General features: G+C 40.7%; 1 protein-coding gene across 1 annotated transcript in view; it reads left to right on the forward strand.

The window, feature by feature from the left end:
- LOC126481176 (voltage-dependent calcium channel subunit alpha-2/delta-3) overlaps positions 1-13,579 on the forward strand; it is an 885,717-nt gene that overhangs the window by 650,164 nt on the left and 221,974 nt on the right. Inside the window, exon 14 of the mRNA XM_050104748.1 lies at positions 4,253-4,357. Coding sequence (XP_049960705.1) covers positions 4,253-4,357 — 105 coding nt within the window. The remainder of the gene's footprint in view (positions 1-4,252; positions 4,358-13,579) is intronic.

The raw sequence follows: 13,579 nt of genomic DNA on the forward strand, positions 1-13,579 counted from the left end.
GGGTTTCCATCTGAGCTCTTGATATTCATACTAGTGGCTCTCTTTTCTCCAAAGGTCTCTTTAATTTTCCTGTAGGCGGTATCTATCTTACCCCTAGTGAGATAAACCTCTACATCCTTACATTTGACCTCTAGCCATCCCTGCTTAGCCATTTGCACTTCCTGTCGATCTCATTTTTGAGATGTTTGTATTCCTTTTTGCCTGCTTCATTTACTGCATTTTTATACTTTCCCCTTTCATCAATTAAATTCAGTATTTCTTCTGTTACCCAAGGATTTCTACTAGCCCTCGTCTTTTTACCTACTTGATCCTCTGCCGCCTTCACCACTTCATCCCTCAAAGCTACCCATTCTTCTTCTACTGTATTTCTTTCCCCCATTCCTGTCAATTGTTCCCTTACGTTCTCCCTTAAACTCTGTACAACCTCTGGTTTAGCCAGTTTATCCAGGTCCCATCTCCTGAAATTCCCACCTTTTTGCAGTTTCTTCAGTTTTAATCTACAGTTCATAACCAATTGATTGTGGTCAGAGTCCACATCTGCCTCTGGAAATGGCTTACAATATACAACCTGGTTCCTAAGTCTCTGTCTTACCATTATATAATCTATCTCAAACCTGTCAGTATCTCCAGGCTTCTTCCATGTATACAATCTTTTTTTATGATTCTTGAACCAAGTGTTAGCTATGATTAAGTTGTGCTCTGTGCAAAATTCTACCAGGCGGCTTCCTCTTTCGTTTCTTACCCTCAATCCATATTCACCTACTACGTTTCCTCCTCTCCCTTTTCCTACTGACGAATTCCAGTCACCCGTGACTATTAAATTTTCATCTCCCTTCACTATCTGAATAATTTTTTTTTATTTCATCATACATTTCTTCAATTTCTTCGTCATCTGCAGAGCTAGTTGGCCTATAAACTTGTACTACTGTGGTAGGCGTGGGCTTCGTATCTGTCTTGGCAACGATAATGCATTCACTATGCTGTTTGTAGTAGCTTACCCGCAACCTATTTTCCTATTCATTATTAAACCTACTCCTGCATTACCCCTATTTGATTTTGTGTTTATAACCCTGTAGTCACCTGACCAGAAGTCTTGTTCCTCCTGCCACCAAACTTCACTAATTCCCACTGTATCTAACTTTAACCTATCCATTTCCCTTTTTAAATTTTCTAACCTACCTGCCCAATTAAGGGATCTGACATTCCATGCTCCGATCCGTAGAATGCCAGTTTTCTTTCTCCTGATAGCAACATCCTCTCGAGTAGTCCTTGCCCAGAGATCCGAATGGGGAACTATTTTACCTCCAGAATGTTTTACCCAAGAGGACACCATCGTCATTTATCCATACAGTAAATCTGCATGCCCTCGGGAAAAATTACGGCTGCAGTTTCCCCTTGCTTTCAGCCGTTCGCAGTACCAGAACAGCAAGGCCATTTTGGTTAGTGTACAAGGCCAGATCAGTCAATCATCCAGACTGTTGCCCCTGCAACTACTGAAAAGGCTGCTGCCCCTCTTCAGGAACCACACATTTGTCTGGCCTCTCAACAGATACCCCTCCGTTGTGGTTGCACCTATGGTACGGCTATCTGTTTCGCTGAGGCACGCAAGCCTCCTCACCAACGGCAAGGTCCATGGTTTATGGGGGTAGACAGTTGTTCATATGAATGAGTTTTAATTTTTTGTTGGGCATCAATCTTCTGATTGGTTTCATGCAACTCACCGTGTCTTCCTCTCCTGCACTAATCTCTTAATCTCAGAGTAGCACCTGCAGATATATGCCAATCTCTGTCTTCTCCTACATTTGGTTTCCTATTTTAGAGGATGACACACGGGAGATGGATGGTTTTTAATGAAATAATACTCCTCGAACTTTAAAATTAATGCATGTTTATTTAAACAAAATCAAAGCTCATTATCTACCATTTTAGGTAACAAAGTTATTTGTGAAAAATAATGTCATCAAGGTGATGTCCATCATTTCAAAATCAGGACTCAAGTCTCTTCTCAAAATCCTCCATCACACGGACTAAAATCTCTGCAAGGATGGCAGCAATTTCTTGAATGATTGCATTCTTCAGCTCGTCCAAATTTCGTGGTTTGTGGTTATAGACACAGTTCTTAAGGTACCCCCCACAGAAAAAGGTCACACACTGACAAGTCGGGAGACCTGGGAGGCCAAGGAACATTGCCAAAACGTGAGATAATCCGGCCAGGAAACATGCGGCTAAGAACTGTTATTGAAGTGTTTGCAGTGTGCAATGTTGTCCCATACTGCTGGAACCAAATGTGTTTTAAAGGGATTCGTCGTCTTCTTAGTTCTGGTTTCAAGAATGTTTCAAGCATACGAATGTAACGAACCGAATTAACAGTAACTGTGGCCCCGTTTTCTTCAAAAAAATAAGCTCCAATAATGCCAACAGAGCCAAGAGTACACCGGACTGTTACTTTTTCTGAGTGTAGGGGATGCTGGTGGATAAGGTGTGGATGCTCTGGAGCCCAGTAACGTAGGTTTTGCTTATTCACGGTCCCGTTTAAATGAAAATGAGCCTCATCACTCATCAATAAAATTTCATTTTCATTCGATCCCAAAATCACTTGCATTCTGTAAACGAAGTCTTCTCATTCAGCAAAATCAGTTTCCTTAAGTTGTTGGACGATGAGCATTTTGTAGGATTGGAATTTTGATTCTTTATGCAAAATTCATCTAACCAATTCACGATTGATTCGTAATTCAATGGCATGAGGTCTAGATGACCATCCTGTGCTTCTGACTGCCACTTGCCTTACCCTTTCAAAATTTTCTGGTGTCATTACTCTGCTTCTTGGGCCAGGATGCTTCTTATCCAGTGTATTTCCAGTTGATCTGAAGTTTTCCACCCATCTGAGGATGGTGTTACGGCTTGGAACAGCTCCATGTCGACCGATATTAAACCGCGCATGAAACAATCGCTGCGTAGCAATAATAGACTCACCACTTTTCACGAAACTGTCATAGACAAACACTCGATGTTGCAAGTCCCACTGCTCCCATAGTGACTGAGTAAATGAAATGGCATCTTGTGTGGATCAGAACTATCCCCACCATGACCACCTCCCACCACTGCGCCCTCAATACTACGCAGTTCAAAACCGTCTGTCTCCCATGTGTCACCCTGTATTTTGTAAAAGAAAAGAAATCCATTGTAGGCTGTAAATTTATCTTTATTTGTTGTGCTGTTGGCCACTTTCAACTGGGATGTCATTATCAAGTACATATGCAGAAACACTATGTACACTGTTTAATTCAAGTTATACTATAAGTGGATTTTCCACATATTTTCTATCATTTTGATCAAATTTGATACTGAGTATGCTAACATTGATGCGTGGGTCCACATGTGGACTGACAAATTGATTTGCCCATTGGATCTCATGCAACGTGGTGTATAATGTTACTACATGTTTGCTTGATATTGATGCCTTAGTTGAAGTTGGTCAATAGTACAACAAGTAAAGATAAATTTACAGCATACAATGGACAATGTTTTCTTTTATGGAATTCATCGAGGCTGTGAACACACATACACATTTATCTGCAGTCTTCTCAGTATTGTCTATAGCTCCATAAATGTATTTGGGCTGTATTAACTGAAAAGATGGTAGAATGATTTTATTTATACTGGTGTTGTTAACTCACCTGTAGAAAGAGAAAGGATGGACTTAATTTATTGGGGCTTTCAAGCATATTCACAATATGTAGCAGTTCAATACTCAACAGTACCTAAATTTACATTAAACAAATTCATGGACATCAGGAAATGATCCACAGCTTTTCATCTTACATCATTAATAAAAAGCATTTCAGTGTGATACCCACACATATTCTGATTGACAAGTAGCCTTATTTGATACTGCCAAATTATTTAACATTAACAAACTCATACTTATTGCCCACTTTTAGTATGCAGGAATTTGTCTTTACTGGCAAGGATACTGAGAAATATATATCACAAAATAATAAGTTTCTTAAAAAGAAAGCTGCGATAATCTTTTTCTTGTCCACAACTCGTGACTTCCTTAAAATATAGTGCTGTATTTCATTTTTCTGCCATTTACATATAATTTGTGCAATAACATAGTAATAAGATATGGGACACTGTTTTGTCTTTATTTCATTTCATAAAGTGTAAAATTAGTTTCATGCTTTGCACATTTCTCAAAATGAATTTTCTGTTTATATGATTATTGGAATTTTGAAAACTTTTTTTACAGTTTCAGGAAACACTGAAGCCCAATTATAACAGTGTAGACTTAACGGAAGTTGAGTTGGTTGACAGTGATGGTGGACCACGAGAAAACAACACGCTGTTACTAGATGTAAGCATTACTGAAAATTTTACCTTAAATACCTGTCAGAAAGCTTTATCCTGTGCAGATGTTGTGCAAATGGAGTGAAACATTTACCTCTGTTCATGTATGACATTTTAATGGAAGACACAAGAATGAGTTTTAAAGTATTATGCTTGGACTTGTTAGTGAAAATAAATATCCAAAAAATTTTATCCAAAAAATACAGGAAATTTAAGCATTTTTTTTTTTTTTTCAGAATAGATACACACTATTTATGTTATGTCATAGGTCAGCTTTTTATTTGGTTTAAGGTAAGATAACCACTATTTGTGAAGAGGAAGCACAGAGCAGCAGACAGTTACATATAAATGAAAAATAACATTAGTAGCACAACTATTGTTTTGCTTTCTTCCTCAAGTTACACACACCTTTTTCTTTTCACATGTGATGCTTGTCCATACATCCGTACATCTATGATGCAATTCAAATCTTTAATTAAAATGGAAATCTGACATCATTTACAGACTGTTACGAAAAGTTACTGCTACAGACATTCATCTAATCAACTACAGTTGACTTTGTAAATTCAATTCCTGTATGGTCTGAAGATTGCATATACAGCAACATAATTCCCATCATAATCCTTTATTGATACATTATAATCCATTAGGTACTATAGTATACTGAATATAGGACAAATTAAATTTGAAAGATTGAAAGAGAGGGGGTGAGGGGGTGGGGAGGAGGGGGGAGAAAGAAAGAGAGAGAGAGAGATTTCAGTTTACAAATAAAAAATAACAAACAATGGAAAATCCAGGCTGGAGTAATGACAAGATTATGAAAAGGAAAGTTGCTACTCACCATATAGCAGAGATACTGAGTCACAGATAGCCACAACAAAAAGACTGTCAAACAAATTTTTTGGCCAAGGGTAGACTGAAATGTGGTCATGCAGCTGGAGTTGCTTTTTCATGTATGTTCGTGTGTGTGTGTGTGTGTGTGTGTGTGTGTGTGTGTGTGTGTGTGTGTGTGTATGTGTGTGTGTTTGCTGATGAAGGCCTGTTTGCCTGAAAGCTCTGTTTGATAGTCTTTTTGTTGTGCCTATCTGTGACTCAGCTTCTCTGCTATATTGTTTTTCATATATTGTAAATAACAAACAATAGAATTTAAATGATAGAAATTGTCTATAGTTACACGTTTAATCTACCCAAGCTGTGTTTCACAATTCAAGAATTCTTTTGCTGAATAAAAGTACTGTTCCATCAGAAATGATTTAAAGTTATGTTTAAAAGTATTTTGTTGACATCGATCGTCATAGGGAGGAACGATCACCATGATAAAATAAGGGAAATCAGAGCTCGTAAGGAAATATATAGGTGTTCATTCTTTTCGCGCGGTATACGAGATTGGAATAATAGAGAATTGTGAAGGTGGTTCAATGAACCCTCTGCCAGGCACTTAAATGTGATTTGCAGAGTATCCCTGTAGATGTAGATATCTGGCTAATATTTATAATCACTACATAGGCTACTGAATAATTTCATTGTTATGTGTCAAAACACTTTCCTGATACAATATTGTCCTACTTTGAGAGATGTGCTTGTGGGTATTGGCATGTTTATTTTGTTATAGGTACCCAGTTCTGTTTGAAAGATGCTCATTTGCATACAAAATAGATTCTCATATATAAAGGCTTAGTGGGGTCATTATTTTCAGCTGAATGAAGTGTATTCTACATATTTCAAATTTCTTTAAGTTTCAGGTAGCTCTGACAGCTTTTTAATGCATCCTATAGACTTTTTTTCTGGGGAAAGAATTTCCCCAGAATATTTGCCCATGAATAGTGCTGAATAAGCACACATAATATGTCTGAATCGCTCTTGACCTGCTTGCACTTTGGCTTCACACACAAAGTGCGTAACAGACTTTTGAAAGCTTTGCTTCAAGATCTTTCACATGACAATCCTATTTCAAATATTTTTGTAGCCATATCACTAAAGCTTTAGTTTCTGGAACTGATTTCTATAATGTGTTGTCAAGAAGTCGTGTTGTGTCAAATACTTGTTGAAGTGAGGAAGAGTGGACATTAATGAAAACATGTTTTTCTACATTTATTATTATCTTATTTTGTTGAAATTAGCTAATAATCAGAGACATAGAAGTATGTACTGCTGATATTACAAATACTTTATCTGCAGTCACAGTTAAAATACTAGTGTCATCTGAAAAAAAATTTGTTCTTTTTGCTTGAATAAAGTAATTTATGTCATCAATGCAAAGAAGAAAAACTACCAGTAACAGTATTCAGCCAACATAGCTGAGTGGTCATGCAAACACTGTCAGCAGATTGAACAATGAGGTCTTCATGTGAGAGCATTGTCTGCTGCAAGAATGATGCACTGTACGTGTATGGATTCCTTTCTAAGTACCAGACCTGTCATTCTGAAAGTCAGGTTCCTGTATTGAAATACAAACAGAATGCATGATTTTAAATTAAAATGATGGCTGAAGAAGTGCATGTCTGATCCAAAGTAAACAATTCAAACCTTAATCTCACAAAAACTTGTGTTACATAATTTCAAGCAAATAAAAATGACTTGTTGGTACCAAAAAGAGACATTAATTGCCTTACACTGTATGAAACACTGAATGAAATTCCTTGGTTTCCAGATAGACAACAATCTAAAATGGAGCAACATATAGAAAAAAAAAACAATCTAAAATGGACCAACACATGTCTTGAGGTCCTGGTAGATAACAGTCTAATATGGAGCAACACATAAATAAAACTAACTTGCTTATTTACCCTACTGCAGCTCTCCACTGTCCTCGGGATGAGACATACAAGGGAAAGAAAGCATTCATTCATCAAACGCAAGCTGTTAGAATATTGTATACTGTAGACAAATGTGCATCTTGTAAAGTGAGCTTCAAAATGATCTGGAATTGTTACACTCACTTCCCAACATATTTATTGCAAGTAATACCGGGTGAGTAAGAAATGACTACAACTTTGGAATGATATGGAATTTTATCGAGATAACTTACAGAATCAGTAAATGTATCATTTTGTAGCAAACAACTTTAAATTTAATTCACTTAGTGTATTTATAGTTTGTGTGTAAACAAAGAAATTCTAAAACCAAACCTTAAAGTAAAGACATTGTGTTCACAATATGCAAAGTATTATGTACTGGATATAAGCAAGCTGCATTGAAATCTGCACACAAAGCATGAAATGAATTTAAACTAGGAAGGGAAAAGATTTGTTTGTGATCATGTCAGTGAAGTAATCAATGATAGACTTTTAAGTTATAGAACAATCTGTCAGCTTCCTGTATGTCCAACTGACAACTGTGAGGAAAGTAAAATGAAAAAGAAAGACAGATGAAAAGACAACACAACTGGTGACCCTAGTTTAAACGAAAGGTATGCTGTAAATATGACTCCCAACTATCAAGTCATAAACAGACCTAATCTAAAAGTTTATCACTAGAATGTTCAATCCCTGTGTAATAAGATCGACAAAGTTATCATACTGTATCTGGGGTATCTGCCTCGGGTGGCTATTTCAAGGGGACACCAAATTCATATTCTTGAAGAAAAAAACCTAGTTTCACAAAGTGTCTAGATCCAGCACATGTTGGTCTATGGATTATTTATGTGATTTTGAAATGCATCCCTGTGGGTTTTTGAACATTTTTGAGCACATTCCAAGTTGATTTATGAACAAATCATAAGTTGATATTTGGATGTATGCATAGTGTATGTGATATCTGTGCCAGGGAATCCTCGTTGCATCTAGAAATAAACTTTCTCATGGACAAAGGGGACAGGGCTACACGAGTTGAGTGGAATACCCCTGAAAGGGTGAATGCCAATCACAGTTTGTTTATGTGGTTGATTGGGTGTGTGAATGATCAGTGTTATAATTAATAGTGAAATCCGTACATCCAGACTATGAGAGTGGAAATAAACAACTAACAGGAATAACAGGTAAGGAAGATTACATATTATCTTCTCAGCGTATCCAAGCAAATGAAATTTTGACTGAAAATGTTTGCCAGATCACTAAATTAGTAAAGGCCAGTTGTGCAGTACCCGGTTAGCAGCCACTTAAGTTCTATTCTTGGAATAGTGTGGAAAACGTGTTGTGTGACCATGTAATAACGTCTAACTGGAAAATAAGTGTGGGATAACTAAACTGGTGATTCTGGCATGGTTAATGAAATTAACTGGAGAATAAGTTTTGACAGTGGCAGGAATAGTTACAGAATTGATGATGACGAGATTGTTTATCAGAATGAGGAAGGAGAAGAAACAGGGACATCACATAAAATTATATGGAAGAATATTAATATTCCTAATTTACATAAAAATTTCGGGCTACTACTTCTTGATCTCTTGCTTGAGAAACTGGAGCATACGAATAAAATGTGAAACTATCTCCTAACATAAAATGTTTTGCTTGTAGTAGGTCTGATACGCATTTGATATTTGTACTACTTGAAGTATATTCTTTTGTATTATAAAAATGACCATTTGTGCCAAAACAATCTCACTTATTTGGCATGTGTTACAATTGGAAAAGGCTGTTTCGTTTCATCTAGCAGACAGTGACAAAATAGACTTAATTAAATCGAGAAACAACACTAGTTTTGGGTGCTATCCTTATTAACAGGGTTTACAGTGTTACGCAATGACATTTTCATTTTTCATGTAACAAAATGTTTGACGACCTTAATGAGGTAATAGATTCTTCCATAGAAAGGAAAGCACGCTGTGTAAAGCTGCAGCAAGATCAGAGAGAAAAAGAAATGTGTACTGTCTTGCCTGTCTCATGCCTTTACTACATTTCCTATATTTAATTTTATGTCACACTAAAGAGAAAGTTACTAGCTGCTAGGCAATAAAGAGTGAAAATTTTCTGAAAAGTTCCTTTTCTCCCGGTTATAAATAATCATAGGATGTCAAATCAGCTCCCTGGGAGCAGTAGAGACACCGCAGGACATTTTACTTTCCACTGTCCTTAGTATATGTTTGATGGTTTCCATTACAAAATATACACATTTGAAATCCACAGAGCGAAATACAGTGGCATGCGATAGAAGAATGCTGTGCGAAGAGGCGGGGCACTGCAGTTTGGCACACTTAACACTGAAAAACATGTCTTACATTTTCTGAAACAAGCGTCCTGTTAAGGGCTTGTTGGTAACTACACTGAAACCAGATTCTTAGGACTTTGGCTACAGAGCAATGTAAAATGGAATAACCATATTAAACACCTTAATGCAGAACTGAGCAAGACATGTTACTTTTATGGGAACAGGATACGAATAACGGTATATGGAATAAACTGTCCCCACTAATATCTGCATGTACATATATTTCAACAATTATCATACATGTGTACACAATACAATGTATGAGAATAGACTGAATTAACATGGCAGCTCGGATGAGCGACCTGAGTCCCAAAGACTAATGTTGTCTATGGTTGATATGACCTATTGACGCCACACAGCCCCCCCCCCCCTCTTTCCCACCCCCCTCGAACCCCCACCCCCCGCAGTATGGAGTACCATATGTGAGTCTTGAGGGAAGACCATCTGGGCATCGACACTATTGGTGGTCATACGAGCTGGTAGATGCATGACCGGGACCTCCACCATGACCGGGGCGGGGTGTGGAGGTGGAGTGACGGGAGGCAGGTCCACCTCGAAGTCGTTGAGCCAGCGAGGACAGATGATGCGGCGGCCAGACCGAGAGCAGGCAGGTTGAACAGCCAATGACAGGGTGTAGGTGTGGCAAGCCTGGATACTAATCGAGCCGTCCGGCGAGATGAAGGCGCGAACTGCATTCAGGTTGCACTCATGAGGGAGGTTGAGGCTATGCACAACACTGATGTTTAACTGGTCATTGGGTGCCAGGGCCACTGTGTCTGTGAGTAGAATGAGAACTCAGTTGTCGAGAGTGACTGTTGAAATGTCGCCCACATGGTGTGGGGGTACATTGCAGAGCAGGGTGACTATGGGAGAGGGTGTCTCCATAGTTGATAAGGTATCAGCAAAACCCGCACACGGGGTGGAGGGTGACGTGTCTGAGAAACCCGCGAAAGGCAACGGGAAGGTGTTGGATGAACAGAATGCCATGGACCAACGAGAAACAGTGTCAGACTCCACGGGGGGAGGGAGACTGGGGGGAGAGTCATTAGGAGAATCAGACGGAGGCAGCAGAGGGACGTCGGGGTCCATGAATGCTGGTTTGAGTCTGTGTGGCAAATCAGTTTGTGGACTGTCTTTGACGATGATGTTGAAAGTTGTATTGCCCCACAGGAGGACTTTAAAGGGGCTGAGATAAGGTGGTTGCAGAGGTTGTTGGACCAAATCGTCTCTCAGCATTACATGGGAGCAAGTGTTGAGAGCGGTTAGCACGTAAGTGTCCAGCAGGGAGTGGCTGATAGGTGGGTGCAGGCGTGCATGTTTGAAGTGGTGCGAATGTGGCTTATGAAATGAAATCTGGGGAGGGGGGGAAGTCTTCAGGTACTTGAGGCTGAATTAGTTCCTCTGGTAGGATGGGGTTCTCCCCGAAAACGAATTCTGATATAGTTCCCTGTAAGTTGGGCTTGAAAGTTGAACAGAGGCTGAGCAGTGCCCATGGAAGTGCTTCAGACCAGAGGCAGTCATGGCACTTGAGCGCCATTTTTAGAGTGCAGTGTCACCATTCCACTAACCTGTTGCTTTGTGGGTGGTAGGCTGTGGTGTGAATTTTCTTTATGCTGCAGACGTTACATAAAATGGTGAACAGGGAAGACTCAAACTGCTGACCCTGATCCGTGGTGATGGTGGTCCGACAACCAAACCTAGCGATCCATGAGGAAATAAAACCCTTGGCCACAGTCTTGGCAGTGATGTTAGGTAAGGGGACTGCCTCCACCCAGCGGGACGTGCTGTCAATTCTGGATAGACTGTATCTGTGGCCCTCCAACGGTGGAAGAGGACTGATAAGATCGATATGTACATGATGAAATTGTCCTGGAGGAATGTTGAACTTGCCCAGTGTGGCGACCAATTTTGTTGCATTGACAGGGGACGCAGCTGTGTGTTCAGGTCTGACTGTCCCATTTTATATTTTTCCAAACAAGACGCTTGGAGACGAGCTGTGTAGTGGCACTGACGCCAGGGTGAGCGAGGTTATGCAGAGCGTCGAAGGCCTGCCAGCGCAGGGGGTGGGGGGTAAGTCAATGATGTGTGAAATAGTATTGATCCACGAAAAAAAATCTGCGGCAATGTTGTCCATGCCTTTTATGATGTAGCAAACACGGTTGTGAATTGGGAGACTAGATCAAAGTGACAGAAACGCCTAGGGGGTGGGTCCTCGAGGGGGTTGCAGAAAGCGTCTGCGAGTGGTTTGTGATCTGTGAGGATGAAGAACGAGCGACCCTCCACGTTGTGGTGGATGTGTTTGATGGCCTCGTAGACCGCAAGGAGTTCTCTATCAAAAGTAGAGTATTTCTTCTAAGTTGTTGCTACTTTTTTATAGAAGAAATGAATATGGGAACCTGTGTCTGTCTGGCATTGCTGTAGTACCACTCCCACTGCGATGTCACCAGCGTCCATAGTGATAAACAACTCGGCCAAGGGGTTGGGGTGGGCAAGTATCATGGCATGAGATAAAGAAGTCTGTAATGCATTGAAAGCCTCCAGCATAGGTGTAGTCCAGTGAACAGGATGAATCCTGAAGTCTGTTTACCCGGCAGTGAGTCTGTCAGTGGGGCCTGCATGGTGGCGGCAGAAGGCAAGTGATGCTGGTAGTAATTTATTGTGCCCAGGAAACGTCGGAGTTCTTTGGAAGTAGCCAGGGGAAGCAGTGAAGTGATGGTGTGCACGCGAGATTTGGGAGGCTGTATTCCGTCGGTGGAGCAGGTGTAACTCAAGAAAGTGACGGAAGGCTGATGCAACTGGAATTTTTCTTTGTTGACCTTAACGCTGTTGGAGTTCAAGGTCTGGAGGACCATGGATAAGTGATTTTCATATCCATGACAGTACAAGCGTTTAAACGTCTGTAGTCACCACATATTCGGAAATAACCATCATGTTTGATGAGGTGAATCGATGAAGACCAGTTGCTGTCTGATGGTTGTAGGATACCTGCATCCAAAAGTTAATTAATTTGCTTCTGGGCTGCGTGCAACTCAATAGGGTTGAGGCATCTAACCTTGTGCCTAATGGGAGGGCCGGCAGTGGTAACTATCTTGTGTGTCATTCCGTCAGTGACAGAAGAAACTGAGAACTGCACACAAGACTGATCAATGTCCTGACGCGAAGGTTTTGGATGGGTAGGGCACGATGAGGCATAGCCGTTAGTGCAAGTGGGAAAAGGCAGCATGAAAGTCACATGTCCAGCAAGTGAGTGTGGGATGTGCTTGTTTGGAGAGGGTGGCTGCATTCCAGTGTGGAGGGCTCGGAATGTGCGGCGACTGTCTGGTCTCAACCTTGCACTTGGTACCCGGCGCGGGTGAGAGCAGTGTTGGTGTCGCGTGTGGAACAGCGATGATCATCGAGTCATGTGGCTGGCACACGAGAGAGGGGTAATGTTTATCAACACGCAGGGTGGCTGCATGCACGGTGGACATGGCCGTATCGCACACGCAACTGTTATTAGAAGCACCGTCTGATACGCATGGCAGTGAACGGGGCGAGCGCGGCGGGGATGCGGAGTCTACTGGACGCGAATTGTCACACACAATTAATGTTTTTGAACTAATCTGATGAGTGTTTGAGCTGGTGTCTGCTGGAGAAACACGATTAGGTGGCGGGACTGTGGACTGCAGTTTCAGCAGCGAGGTATGTGCTGCGATGAGCTCATTGTAAGCGTGAGCTATTCATTGTTTCAGCTCATCGCTTTCCTGGCGGAGTTGTGCCGCCAAGTCGTATTCTGACAGTAGCTTAGTGACGCAGGTCACAATGTCGCCAGCGAGGGTGGAGCACTCGCGTACCAACTCATATGTCGCGAGAGAACCAGAATGTGGAACATAAGTGTGGGACCACAGTATCTGAGTGTTAGTGGGATGTTGTAGCACTGAACCCTGAACTATGTTCAGAGAGATTTTGTAATGGGGCAAAAAATTCATACCGAGTATTGGTTCATCAATGTCGGCAATGTAGAAAGTCCACGGAAAACACAGAGAAGGAGATAGACGCACCGTAACTTTGACAGAGCCTGAGGTTTGTAATGTTGATGCGTTGA

The sequence above is a fragment of the Schistocerca serialis genome, chromosome 5 (assembly GCF_023864345.2).
Source record: "Schistocerca serialis cubense isolate TAMUIC-IGC-003099 chromosome 5, iqSchSeri2.2, whole genome shotgun sequence".
Taxonomy (NCBI): Eukaryota; Metazoa; Arthropoda; class Insecta; order Orthoptera; family Acrididae; genus Schistocerca; species Schistocerca serialis.